This window comes from Hyperoodon ampullatus, assembly GCF_949752795.1.
Source record: "Hyperoodon ampullatus genome assembly, chromosome: 7".
Classification (NCBI taxonomy): Eukaryota; Metazoa; Chordata; class Mammalia; order Artiodactyla; family Ziphiidae; genus Hyperoodon; species Hyperoodon ampullatus.
The window spans coordinates 59,922,604-59,936,460 of NC_136920.1; the positions used below are offsets into that span (position 1 = coordinate 59,922,604).

A 13,857-nucleotide genomic window follows, 5' to 3' on the forward strand; every position below is an offset into this window, starting at 1 on the left:
GAAGTTTGAAATCTACCCTAGCCTGGCCAGAAGGAGCCAGCCTGCCCTCTCATGTCCTCTCCTGGCCTTGGGGTGCATCTCAGCCACCCCAGGGGTTGGTGGGTGTGTCCCAGGGGTGTGTGGACCCAGAGAGCCTCAACAGGGAGCAGGTTGGGGACCATGAACAAGGCCTGGGCCTCACCTCAACCCACCCCTCCACAGCCGTCCAAGGGGACAGCGAGAACCAGGTGCTGGTGCTGGTGGAGCGACGGAGGTGAGCTCCGGCCTCCCTGAGGGGCTCTGAGAAGCCTGGAAAGTCTGACAGGCCTGGGAGGGGTGGGGCAGGGGTAGGTCCCCAAGTGACTGACTCCCCGGCCCAGGACGCTGTACATCCAGGGGGAGCGGCGGCTGGACTTCACGGGCTGGCTGGGGGCCATCCAGAAAGCAGCGGCCAGCTCAGGGGACACGCTGTCGGAGCAGCAGCTTGGAGACTCGGATATCCCGGTGATTGTGTACCGCTGTGTGGACTACATCACCCAGTGCGGTGAGCCCCGCCCCCATGGCACAGGCCCCGCCCCTCCCCACCCCGAGAGACTTCTACCTCCTGCCCCAGAGGCCAATCCTCACCTTCCCGGCATCTCTCTGAAAACCGTGAGGCCCTCCCCTTGACCAATGTTCCTGGCCCCTCACGTTTGGCTCCGCCCCCAGCTCAGCCCCACCCCTCTCCAGGCCTGACGTCGGAGGGCATCTACCGCAAGTGTGGGCAGACATCAAAGACACAGCGGCTGCTGGAGAGCCTGCGGCTGGACGCTCGCTCTGTGCGCCTCAAGGAGGGCGAGCAGCACGTGGACGACGTCTCCTCGGCGCTCAAGCGCTTCCTGCGAGATCTGCCCGATGGGCTCTTCACTCGAGTCCAACGCCTAGCCTGGCTGGAGGCCTCAGGTGGGCCCTGCAGCCCGTGTCCAGCCTGAGACCAGGCCAGTGCTGCTGACTTGTACACTCTGATCTCAGTTTTCCCTCCCCTCCCCATCATGCACTTGGACTAGGCATGCCCCAGTGGTGGGCTCCAGTCCTTCTCCCTCCTTTCTTCTTATTCCCATTGTCACTCTATACAGAGCCAGGGTCCCTTGGAGAATTCTTTATCTTTGCTGCATGGCTGGCCTGATTTGACTTGGAGCGGGGCAGGGAGTGGTGTCACCTAGGATGAGAGGCAGGGCAGCCAGAGGGGTGGGACAGGGGAGGTGGTTACAAGAGGGTTCCTGACCTGATCCATCTCCCCGCACCCAGAGATTGAGGATGAAGAGGAGAAGGTCTCCAGGTACCGAGAGCTACTGGTGCGTCTGCCCCCAGTCAACCGGGCCACGGTGAAGGCCCTTATCAGCCACTTGTACTGGTGAGAAGCGGCTCTACTGGGGGGCTGGGGTGGAAAAGACTCTTCTGTTCCCAGTCTGGCTGACTGTTCTCCCCTGGGAACCAGGTGGGCCTGGGAACTGAATGTTGCCTTATGATGTGCTCTGGTCTTGGACACTTTGTCTCCCAGCTTACTTCCTGAAGGGTGGGAGAATAGAGGCGGTTTCAGCTGGCGGACAGATCTCTCAGTTTCCCAGCCCTACTTCTCCCCAGGACCCAAGATATGGCCAGAAAGACTGTCCCCTCATCTCCTTAACTACTTGTCCTCTGTGACTGGGACCTTCCCTGGCCTCTCTCCAGGGGCCATTCATGGGCTCGTCAGGAATTGGGAAGGTGAGGTGGGGAAGTTCTGGGCTGACTCCTCAAGGCTCCATCCTTCCCTGTCCAGTGTCCAGTGCTTCTCAGACACGAACCAGATGAACACGCACAACCTGGCTATTGTGTTTGGGCCCACGCTCTTCCAGACAGATGGGCAGGACTACAAGGCCGGCCGCGTGGTGGAAGACCTCATCAGCCACTATGTGATGGTGTTCAGTGTGCGTCCCCAGCCAGTGGGCAGTGGAAGGCAGACCTCAGCCCCTGGGCGGCAGTGACCACCTGTCCCTCTCCCTTCCCCAGGTGGATGAGGAGGAGCTGAGGAAGCAGCGGGAGGAGATCACTGCCATTGTGAAGATGCGTGTGGCTGGCACTGCGAGCGGGACTCAGGTGAAGGGCAGGGCCTGGGGGGGGCGGCTCAGGCCGGCCGCCTGCACCTGCTCCCCAGGCCTCCAGCTGAGCCCTGTCTCCCCACAGCACGCCGGCGACTTCATCTGCACTGTGTACCTGGAGGAAAAGAAGGCGGAGACAGAGCAACATGTCAAGGTGAAGGCCAGGGACCTAGAAGCTAAGGGGCCGGGAGAGTCAGGCTGGGCTGGGCACAGGCTCAGATGACCAGGGGAGCACAGCTTCCATGCTAAGGGGATCCCTGGTTTGGGACCTGTATCTGGCTGCTGCCAGGGCCTGTCTCTTTCCCTTCTCCCCACCCAGCTCATCAGGACCACTCAGACACCCCCCTGCCTCCCAGGACTCCAGAGGACCCTGAGAGGGGTGGCCTTGGCCCCTGGATCACACAGCAGCGTTGTGGCAGAGCAGGGGCTGGGGATGGGGTAGGCTGATCTCCTCCTCCTCCTGGGTCCCCACAGATCCCAGCATCCATGACAGCTGAGGAGCTCACCCTGGAGATCTTGGATCGCAGGAATGTGGGCATCAGGGAGAAGGACTATTGGACCTGCTTTGAGGTCAACGAGAGGGAGGAGGCAGGTGGGTGACCACAGGATTGGTGCAGGAAATGGGGCGGCCCCAGTCTGTCCTTCTCTACCCCACAGTGTGCTGACAGTGGTGGTAAAGGGGGTTTTAGAGGATGGATGTCGCTGTCATGCTGTGATCCCAGTGATGGTGGTGGTGATGTGCTGGCAGGGGTTCAGGTGATATGGCTGATGGAAGGGACCGTGAGGGGGTAGATGGTGTCGGCTATGGCGCTTTCTCAGGTGTCGGTGAGAATGGTGTTGCTTGCAAGGGTGGAGATGCTGAATTTGATAATGGGATTGTGAGTGACAGCATTGGTGGTGAGGGGGGTAGTGGGTGGTGATGAGCATGCAGAAGGAGTGGGGTGGGGTGCTGTGAAGGCGCCATCGTGGTGAAGGGGAGTGATAAAGGCGTTTTAGGGTGAAGGATGGTCTCAGTGGCAGTGGAGGATGAGGGCGTATCCGTTCATTTATTTTACTGTTATTTGTTGAGTGCCAGGCACTGGGCAGGGGAGCCAGACACACAGTCCCTACCCTCTTGGGGGTAGTCTGGTATGGAATAGACACACTAGTCCCATGATCACACCGGTAAACGCACAACTACAGCCTTGTTAACTGCTGTGAAGGAAAGGGCCCCAATGCCACCAGAGCTTTTTTAAAATTTTTACTATTCATTTATTTATTTTTGCCACACTGGGTCTTCGTGGCTGCGCGCGGGCTTTCTGTAGTTGTGACGGGCGGTGAGCGGGGGCTACTCTTCTTTGCAGTGCACGGGCTCCTCATTGCGGTGGCTTCTCTTTCTTGTGGAGCACGGGCTGTAGAGTGCAGGCTCAGTAGTTGTGGCTTGCGGGCGCTAGAGTGCAGGCTCAGTAGTTGTGGTGCGTGGGCTCAGTTGCTCCGTGGCATGTGGGATCTTCCCAGACCAGGGATCAAACCCGTGTCTCCTGCATTGGCAGGTGGATTCTTAACCACTGCGCCACCAGGGAAGTCCGTCACCAGAGCATATAACAGGGTCTTTGGCTTTGGAGCCCCTGAGTTAGGAGGTTAAGGAAGAGTAGGGGTTCCTTGGTGAAGAAGAGGGGGAAGTACTTCGAGGCAGTGGGAACAGCATGGGCAAAGGCCCTGTGGTGGCTGGGGACACTATTCTTTCAAGGAGCTTAAGATAAGGGCAGTGAGAGGTTGTGGCACAGGATGGGGCTGGAGATAAAGGCAGAGGCTGCCCTCAGGGCCTGACTACAACGCAAGTCCATTGAAGGGTGAGTGGTTGGGAGCTTGAAAAGATTGCTCCTTACTGCTGGGTAGAGAGACGTGGGGAGAGGGGATGAGAGCACACAGCAGAGACTGCTTCAGAGGCCACAGTACTGGTCCAAGAAGATGGGATCATGGGCCAGGGTGGCTGCAAGGAGATGGACAGAAGCAGAGAGATTCGACACATGGAGGCTGAGAGGGAGGAGGGTTTGTTTCTGACCTGGCTGGCCTGGGGGGCGGTGCCAGTTTCCCTGATGAGGACACACAGGGAAGATCACCGGCTTGGTCTTGGACATGTTGGGTTGGAGCAGGTTTGGTCCCAGCCACGTGTGTTGGGTGTGGGAGGTGGTCAGGGCAGCGTTGTGGCACTAGGAGGCAGAGGGAGTGGACGGCGCCCCTGGGCACGTAGGTGATGTGTGTCCATGGGCCAGCCCTCAGTGCTGTCAGGCCAAGTGGCCCTGGTGACGGCGTGCCCCCTCCCCAGAACGCCCCCTGCACTTTGCGGAGAAGGTGCTGCCCATCCTGCATGGGCTGGGCACGGACAGCTACCTGGTGGTGAAGAAGCACCAGTCCATGGAGGCCATGCTGCTGTACCTAGGTAAGTGGTGTCCCTGGATGGGTGGTGCCTACAGGGTCGGGCAGCCTAGTGGTAGGTCCCTCCATCCAGAGCTGGGGCGAGATCTGGTGGCGCCAGGCGGGCGGGCCTCTTCAGAGCCTGGGGCAGGATGGAGCAGTTTCCTTCATCCTGGGACTCTGCCCTGGGTGTCTGTGTCTGTGGGCGGGCGGTTGGTGCAGCCTGTGCCCACTCCACTCCTCCCCCAGCCAGCCATGTGGGTGAAACCAAGCACGGCATGATGAAGTTCCGAGAGGACCGCAGCCTCCTGGGCCTGGGTCTGCCCTCAGGTGGCTTCCACGATCGCTACTTCATCCTCAACAGCAGCTGTCTGCGGCTCTACAAGGAGGTCCGGGTACGTGATCCTGCTGGGTCCTGCCCCAAGGTGGGCACCTGCACCCAAGTGTGCTCAGACACCCGAGCACAAATGTCCCCCTGGGCCTAACAATGGGAGCATCCCTATCGCGGGGTCTTGGGGTGGCACAGCAGTTGGGGGAAGCTGTGGACTCTCAGAGACCCTCCTGCTGTGGCCCTCGGTGATCACGTGGCTTTGCCCTGGAGCCCTACTAGGCCCTGGTACCTGGATGCTATCACATCAGGCGTGTGCTACTCACCTGTGCCTGGTCAAGGCACCCACAAGAACATGCTACGTGGTGACAGCCCCAGGTTGTGGCCTGTGCATGCCTTGTTGCTTCATAGGCCATACCCCATCCCGGCCCACTCCATGCCCATGCTGTCCACATGCCGGGCGTCCTCCCAGACCAGACGCCATCTCCGTCCTAGCACTGCCCCCGCTGCCCCAGCATACAAGCCACATCCCGCCATGCACCACTACACACATTGTCCTAGCTCTGGACCTGGGCCTCCTTCCGTAACCCTGATCCTCTATCAAACAGAGCCAGAGGCCATGGAGCGGGGCCCCTGAGACCGTGAGTAGCTGTGGGTCAACTGCCAGCTGCCTTACACCTCCTGGGGGCCAAGTGAGCCTAGTGGGAGCACGGGGACACAGCCAGAGCTCCTGGCCGTCTCCAGGCATGGTTTCCCGGCCTCCACCCTAGGGCTGTGGCCTAGGCTCCTCTTCATCCCCAACCCTGTCCCAGAGTCCTTTCCCCATCAGTGCGATGCTCTAGACTTTTCCAAAAGATTCAGGTGGAGGCTGTGGAGCCAGTTAATGGAAGCCCCTAGGTTTGAATTAGAGCTCTGATCTTCACCTCCTGTCACCCCTGGAACCACCCTCTTTCCAGCCCTGGAGAGAGTTCCAGGGCTATTAGAATGTCCTTGCTACAGCCCTATCTTAAAACACAAGAGCAGGACTACAGAGGCTTGTGTTGTATTCCCCAGCTGTAGTAGCCTCCCTAGCTGGTTGCCAGCCTTTGTTTGCACACCCTGGGAGAGCGGAGCTCATCCTTTCTCCCTTGGTGCTGCTCTATCCCTAGAATGATACTGAGTATCACTGTTCAAGTTCAGCTGAGATCTGCCTCCCATGACACCCCTGTGGATCCCAGCTGTGCCTTGGGTGCCACAGAGTGTAGACGCTCTGCAGAGACAGGCAACAGAAACGTGTTTCTAAGCCCAGGGGTCCAGCCTGAGCTCCTACCAGTGTCTCCCACCCGTTCTGCCCCTTGCGTCTCCTGAGGACATCTGGGCAGGCCTGGCTGCCGTGGGAGCCCAACAGATAGAGCAGGACCCTCACCTCCCTCTCCTTGCACATTATACCTCTATTAATGCAGCCTGCGCTCCTGCTGACCGTTGTGGGGAACGCCTCGTCTTCTCTCCTTTGCCTCCCTCTGTGATCACATCCTTACTTCTGGGCCCATCCACCCCTCCAGTCAGTTCCCCTTGGTTCTGGATGCTATTTCCCAGGCCCTCTCCCTCTAGGGGTGCTTAGCCCCTTGGACTAGAACCAGACTGTCAGTGTGGGCAGGGAGGAGGGAGGATGGCTGAGGCACCTGGAAAAGCAGCTGCTGGTCCCTTGACATGGAGGAGAGGAGGCAGGAGAGCTAGAAAGAAGCAGATCTAATGTTTATCGAACCAGGCTTGGTGCCCAGCCTTTCACATACTGGGACATGTAATCTCACTACTGTCCTGTGTGGAGGGGTATTGTCCCTTTTTCACAGGTGAGAAAGCAGGCTTCAGGTGACTTGCCCAAGGCCATCTCTAGGTGGTAGCTTGGGACTCGAACCCAGATTTGTTAGCCTCAAAACTTCACCTTTTTATTCCTTGAGATACAGGAATCAAGGCCTCATAGCAGGGGCTGGTCAGCGCAGGGCTAGATGGTGCTCTCCCCAGTGGCACCAGGCACCTGGTCTCACAGGAGCCCTGGGAAGGTGTGTTTTGGCTACTGAGGTGTTGGTGATTCTGGTATTTGCTAGTTTATGGGGCAACAGGACAGAAGATTTGAACTTGGGACAGTCCCTGGCAGTTCAGGCTATGCGAACACCCAAGCCTCGTCCTGGAGTCTCCCATTGTTAAAGACCCTGAGGCCCCTGGGAAAAGCACATTCTAGAAAGATCTTGGTTCCAGCAGAGGTCTTTGAGCATCAAGGAGTGAACTTCGTTCCCTGTCAGTGACCTTATACCTCGGAGATGCTGGCAACATGAGCTGTTTGATCAGAAATGAAGATTACATTGACTGACGCCCCCCCTGCCCCCCAAAGTCCCCCTCAACCTTCTTGTCTTGGCCATGCTCACATCATAAGCCTGCCACGTACACGCCACATGCACCAGTACCTGAGGAAGTAGCAGCCTGAGGGTTGTTTTTTCTGATTCTGAAGGAGCCACAGCCTGGCTTGACCGCCTCCATTCCCTTAATCCTCTCCACGCCCTGACTGCAACCACTGTTCCTGTCACACGCCTGGGCCGGCTCCGCCCACTCCGGATTCACTTTACTCCTTGCTTTTAGTTCTCTTCCCCTCACACCCACAGCCCGACTTCTTCCAAGCCCACTGTCCGCTTTTCATTCCCTCAGCCTGATTCCTTCTGTACCTGCAGCTCAGTTTCCCCCACATCCTTTCTCCTATCATGCTCAGAGCCGGATGTTTTCCATGCCTGCAGCCTAACTTCTTTTACGGCCTCTGTCTCAGTCTTTCCATTCCCGCTGCCTGGTTTCTTCCAACTGCAGTCTGATTTCTTCAGTGCTCTCAGCCTTGTGTCTTCCCTGCTTGCATGCAGGCCTCTTCTTTCTTGTATTCTCCCTAGACGTTGTTTCTCCCATATCAGCAGCCTGCTTTCCTTATCTCTGCCCAGTTTCCTCCCTGCCTGCAGCCCTGATCATCCTGTGCCCGCGGCTCACCTTGTTCTGGCCCTCTTGGGCACATAGCCGTTGTCCTGCTATGTGCAGGAGATGTGGGGCTCCCCCATCAGGGGCTTGGTCATTAGGAGGACTGGGAGTGAAAGCAGGGTGAAGGTTCCTAATAAGCCCTCCTTAAACTACACCCCATGTGATAGCACCGAAGTCTCCACTGATTCCCTATGCAGCCCATCCTATTGTGACCTCACAGGGAAGTCCACCAATTCCCGAAATTCTCCATCTCCCTGGCCATCCCCTAGTCATCCCCTAGTCCCCTCTTTGTGTTCCTGCTGAGGAGCCATGCCTGGGGGTGGCTGGGAGCAATGGTGGGGAACAGTAGAGGTGGCTCAATCTTTGACCCCCAGTTTTGGTTGTAAGTGAGTCCCCCTCCCCTGCCATCCACCCTGGTGTCCCTGTTGGCACCAGGGGTGCCTGGTGGGGGCAGGGTTTCAAGCAAATGGCTCCCAGAGCAGGAGGAAGGCTCATTAGCTTGACCTCCAACCCGCTTCTTCACTGGAGGTCAGTGCTCCCATCCCCCTGCCTCTGAGCCAGCCTGCTCCTTCCAAGCCCAGACCCATATGCAGAGGAGGGGACCAGAGATGAGCACGTCAGTGATCTGGCGCCCCTCCCCAGTACATTGGTCTGTCGCCTCCTGGCCTAGACCACTGGGAAGTTCTTCCTGTGGTCTACCGAACGGCCATTCTGCTTCAGCTTGAGTCATTAGCCTTCACTTTGTGGAACCAAAGAGCCAGTAACTGCTCACCTCACAAGCCTTCTGTTCACACAGTCAACCCTGGAACCTCCGTGGGGGCAGGGAAGGGTGAAGAATAAATAACCTGAGACAGACAGACAGCCGAGGCTCTCCGCTCCTGTACACTCATTCAGTTTGGTGCCAAAGGGTGATGTGCAATGTGCAGACTTGTCCCTCTGCAGACAACCTGGATCAGCCGATGATATTGATACAGATCAGTTCTCGATTTGCAGGGCAGCAGGGAGGGACTGGGAATCAACTGCTGTGGACATCCAGCTGCCTCGGGGACAAGGGTTGACTGTCTGATGCTGGGGCAGGCAGAGAGGCCTGGGGGCTCTGTTGAGCTAGATTGTGAGCAGGGAGGGCTTTGTCAGGAAGGCTTCCTGGAGGAGGGCTCCTGGGCTGGGATGTAGAGAGGCTGGGGAGAGGGGGGAGGGAGGCACCCAGTCGGGAGATCTGCCCCAGCGCCCACCCTGACTGACTGAAGTTCCTACTCCTTCTCCCACCGCCACCCAGAGTCACCGGCCTGAGAAGGAGTGGCCCGTCAGGAGTCTCAAAGTCTACCTGGGAGTGAAGAAGAAACTCCGGCCACCCACCTGGTGAGCTGGGGCGGGGGAGGTGGGTCCACGACTAGGGCCTGCGGGCTCAGAACTGATGGGGGAGGCACAGCTGAGGGCTGTGAACTTGACAGGGGCTGACTCATAGTTCTGAGGGTGTGGTCTCCCAGACCAGCCGTATGAGCATCACCTGGAAACGCATTAGAAACCCAAATTCTTGGGTACCACTCCAGACCTGCTAAATCATGGATTCTGGGGGTGGGGCCAGCAGTCTGTGCTGTCACAAGCCACCTAGGGGACTCTGATGCTTGTTCATGTTTAAGAAACATTGGCCTGGATTGAAATCCAGTTAGTCACTGACTAGCTCTGGGACCTTTCTGTGCCTCACTTCCCACATCTGAGGAATGGGGAAAATAATGGCACGCCTGTTCCAAAGGGTGGTTGTACGGTTTTTTTTTTCTTCTTTTTTTAATTGAAGTATAATTGATATGGTGGTATGTTTTAAAAGTTGAAAAGTGATGCATAGCCACTATCACTGTTATTAACTGCAATCACTAGGCTGGGATTTCTGGCATTCGCCTTTTACCCGCTGGCTGTGCCTGCTTCTCTCTGGGGGATAGGGCTGGGGGGTGGGGGAGCCAAGGCCCTGGGAGGCTGGCAGGGCTGTGAGAGGAAGAGGCAGCGGCCGGGATGTGCTGTGCCCGCAGAAGGACTTGAACCCTGGCCCGGGCTTCTGGGCTCTGTCCTAGGCTCCCACTGGGGCTATGAGGCCTCTCTGGGCTGTCAAGTGACCTCACCTGCCCCTTCTCTGCAGCTGGGGCTTCACGGTGGTGCACGAGACGGAGAAACACGAGAAGCAGCAGTGGTGAGTGAGGGCCCCATGCCGAGGAGAGATGGTAGCATGTCCCCCTTGGTTGGGTCCCCTCACTGTCCAGATCTGGGCCCTGCCCCCGAGACCCTGGGCGGGGGAACACGGTAGGGTATCCCTGCTCAGCCAGGCCCTGGCGGCATCCAGACCTGTGCCCCACCCTGTAGGTACCTGTGCTGCGAGACGCAGATGGAGCTCCGGGAGTGGTTCGCCACTTTCCTCTTCATGCAGGTACACGGCGCGGGGTGTGGGGTGGGTCCTGGGAGGCCTCCATTACAGAGAAGGGGTATGAGTGCCTCTTCACTGTTCAGGCCACCGATTGCTTCAGGATGTTGAGTTGCCTTTAATCCACTTGTTCGTTCATTCTCACGTAAACCCTTCCTGGTACCTGCTCTGGTCCAGCCCTGAGCCAGGCATGCTAGAGACAGAGGGTGCAGACCCCTGCCCTCGGGCACTCACTCCCCATGTGGAAAGGAAAACAGACCCAGAAGGAGCCTGTTAGAGCCCAGTGCTGTGGTGACAGAGGGAAGCCAGGGACCCTACCTCGTGGAGGTGTTGGGTGAGGTGAGGAAGGCAGCAGGGAGGGGGTATCGTGGAAGCTGAATCTTTGGGGATGAGGGAGCGTTCACCAAGCAAAGGCGGGGGTGGGGCGGCTTCGAGGCAAAGGGAACAGTTTGCACACAGGCGTAGCAGGATTGCCCACAGGGTGTAAAGGGAGAAGCCAGGCACGCTAGAAGTTGGCACTGGAAACGAAGTTGGGAGTAAGATCTCAGTCTTGAAGGCCATGCCAAGGAAGCTGAACTTGACCTAGTCAGCAGTTTGAAGGGAGAGTTTTAAGCAAGAGTGGTGTGCAGGGTTGAGTCTGAGTCTGAGGGTTCGTTCTGGGTGCGGTGTGCAGGGGAGGATGGGCTGAAGGGCTGAGCCTGGAGGTGAGGAGGCCAGTGAGGTAGTTGCTGCCGTGGGCCAGGTGGGAACAGGCTGGGGAGGACTCGAAGCCAGAGCAGGGCTAGAGGGGTGGGTTGGACTTAAAATAGGTGTTTGTTTGTTTGTCTTTTGGCCGTGCGGCATGCGGGATCTTAGTTCCCTGACCAGGGATCGAACCCGTGCCCCATGCAGTGGGAGCACGGACTCTTAACCACTGGACCACCAAGGAAATCCCAAAACAGGGTTTTAAAATTGAGAGCTCAGAATTGTTTGGGGAGAAGGGAGACAAAACTGTACCAGATCTTGGGCTGAGCTCTTTTAGCCCTGAGCTTCCTGGTAGTCAAAGTCTAAAGGGAAACAGAGCAGATTCTAGAGTTTTCTTGGTTCCTGGTGAAAGGAAGCAGACACGTTCCTCTAGAACTGTTTTCTTGGCACTGCGTTCTTGGAGCGGTTTGTTTGTGGACCTGGAAATGAGGGTTGTTGAGTAACGTAATTGGCTGGGCTTTGCCGGGGATACAGTCATGTTCTCCTAACAGCTGCTTCTCATATCGGCTCAGATCAAAGCTGAGGGTTTCACCTCAGATCATAGCTGGAGGCATTTCTGGGAAGGGTGGTTGGATCTGGAGCTGAGTGTCTAGGCCAGCGAACCGAGCCCAGACCCCAACACCCCTCCTCTCCCCTGCTGCCCAGCACGACGGCCTGGTGTGGCCCTCAGAGCCCTCACGCGTGTCCCGGGCGGTGCCTGAGGTCCGGCTGGGCAGCGTTTCGCTGATCCCCCTGCGCGGCAGTGAGAATGAGATGCGCCGGAGCGTGGCTGCCTTTACTGCAGACCCCCTTTCTGTGAGTGGCTCTCCATTCCTGTGGGCAGGCGGCTGGGGACCTGGCTGGAGCCTGCCTTCCACCTGCCTCACCTCTGCTTCTCCTCTGAGTGCCCTCTGGCCCTGTCCCTCCGTCCTCAGTGGGAGTCCTGACAGGCCCCTTTGGTTCACCTGGTTCCCGGGAGGCCCCTCTCTGCTGGCCCCTGGCCCCTGCTCCCTGTGAGTCTTCACAGCGTGCTCATGGAATCTGGACTTCTGTGCCTTCCCACAGCTCCTCCGAAACGTCTGATCGCAGGTGGGACTCTGCCACCGTGAAGCCTTCGTGGGCAGACACCCTCATGCCCTGCATGCCTGGTGTGAGCCAGCAGGGGGCGCATGAGGAAGCCGCACCCCCCAGACCCCTCATCCTGACTGCAGCCTGGGGTTCCCTGGCCAGGACGTGGGGGGCAGGCAGCAGGGTCTGCCTGAGGAGGAATCCCTTACCTGCTCTGTCCAGGTGCTCAACCCTCCTGGCCTGCTCCCCCACCCGGGTCACACACCCTGAGTTTAAGGGGTTGGAGAGATGGGCATCAGTGAGGCACTCTGGCGGACTGCCATCCTTTCAGAGGCTCAAGGCCCTGGGGCCCCCGCTGGAAGGGAGCCCACCCCTTTGCCACAGACTCCAGAACAGCTCTAAAGGAACACTCAGCTGGGGTGGGGAGGGAGCTCTTGGGTAAATGTATACAGGGCTGAGAACTGGACTTGGGGGACTTTAGCCCCCCTTCTGGTTTGGGCTTACTGGGAGGGCCTAGGCTGCCCGGTGCCCCTTCCCCACTTTGGGGACCTTTTGATAATGTAAATATATCTGTATATTTTATCCCCTGGTGCTGAGGTCTATGATTGGTTGGGGGTTTCAGGTGTCCCAGAGTAAGAGGGTACAGGAGGACAGGCGCTCCAGAGGTGAGTGCCTTGGACCCTGAAGCTGGGGACCTGACCCTGCTGTCTCCAGGCCCTCAGCTGTCCAGATACTCTCCTCCTGCCCCAGACAGAGCCCCAGGCTGGCTCCAGGCTGTCCTCATTGTACTCCTGTGCAGCTGGCGTGGGGATTGCTGGGCCTGACTCTGACCAGGAGAGGCCCCAGCTAGACTGAGTCCCTCTCCCTGCTGCAGTCTGATTCTGAGCCAGGGGCTGGTTGTGTGGTACGTGAGTGACTCAGGGTAACTCGTCATCAGCCCTTCTAGAGACACAAGGTCACGGAGGGAGTGACGGGAGCTTTATTAAATTAGGAAGAAGGTCCTCAGGTTCCCCTTGGCTCCTGTGCACACCCTTTCAGAGGTGCCCTGCCTCGGACCAGGAAGCTGCCCTCACTGGCCACTGCCTGGCCATCTCCCCCGCTAGGCTGCCAAGTGTCACTTGCCCCAGCTCAGGAACAGACTGCAATGACTGCATTGGGCCACCAGGGGGCAGCCACGGACAACTCAACATTGCTGGGTCCCAGAACAGGTTCTGGAGGACCCCACGTCTTCTGTTGGAGTGTGGAGTGAGACCTGGCCCTCCCTGCCTTTGACCCCAGGGCTGGTGATACTATGGAAAGCAGGACAATACAAGAAGTGCTTTGGACTCCCAGGCCGTTGGAACCCGAAGGAGGGAGGAAAGGCCTTTGTGGGTCAGTGCCTGTGTACTCTACGTACTGTCTCCTGGCAGAGGAAGAAAGGCCAGAGAAGGGAAGTGACTTGCCCAAGGTCACACAGCTCTTCTGAATCAGGGTTGAGGTACATTTCCACTGCCCCATTTTGGGGGGTTCTCCTTCCTCCACTCCCTTCCTGATTCCAACTCTGCTGTCCCCTCTCATAAGTGGCCCCAGTTGTCCCCTGGGGAAGGGGATCTGAACCGTCAAGAGTTAATGATGCTTAAAGTGCTTTTCCTGGGGATCAGGGATGACATCCCAACAGGAGTCTTCAGGGCCTCAACCTTAATGAATTATGGTAAAGACAACAGTGTTGGATGGATTAGGGCAGGAGGCTCTGCTGGTCTTTGTCACAAAGATTTGTAGATATGGGGTCTCACGGGACCCTGGGTGGTTTGTTCACATTATTTGAGGTTGGGTTGAGGGGGATGGATAAAGAACTTGGAGCCAGA

General features: G+C 57.9%; 1 protein-coding gene across 3 annotated transcripts in view; it reads left to right on the top strand.

Moving 5' to 3' along the window:
* Positions 1-12,595, top strand: part of ARAP1 (ArfGAP with RhoGAP domain, ankyrin repeat and PH domain 1) — a gene marked incomplete at both ends in the record, with an annotated part of 40,745 nt that extends 28,150 nt beyond the window's left edge. For 2 of the 3 annotated variants that reach the window (XM_079709012.1, XM_079709014.1), the window contains 16 exons: positions 202-253; positions 360-523; positions 709-921; positions 1,267-1,372; positions 1,778-1,925; positions 2,008-2,094; positions 2,182-2,250; positions 2,571-2,688; positions 4,405-4,518; positions 4,743-4,888; positions 5,430-5,462; positions 9,089-9,171; positions 9,944-9,994; positions 10,165-10,228; positions 11,612-11,761; positions 12,011-12,595. In XM_079709012.1, coding sequence (XP_079565138.1) covers positions 202-253; positions 360-523; positions 709-921; positions 1,267-1,372; positions 1,778-1,925; positions 2,008-2,094; positions 2,182-2,250; positions 2,571-2,688; positions 4,405-4,518; positions 4,743-4,888; positions 5,430-5,462; positions 9,089-9,171; positions 9,944-9,994; positions 10,165-10,228; positions 11,612-11,761; positions 12,011-12,028 — 1,616 coding nt within the window. Of the gene's footprint in view, positions 1-201; positions 254-359; positions 524-708; positions 922-1,266; positions 1,373-1,777; positions 1,926-2,007; positions 2,095-2,181; positions 2,251-2,570; positions 2,689-4,404; positions 4,519-4,742; positions 4,889-5,429; positions 5,463-9,088; positions 9,172-9,943; positions 9,995-10,164; positions 10,229-11,611; positions 11,762-11,850; positions 11,893-12,010 lie in introns of those variants that run through there. The other variant, XM_079709013.1, reaches the window with a different exon arrangement.
* Between the last annotated feature and the right edge of the window lie 1,262 nt (positions 12,596-13,857).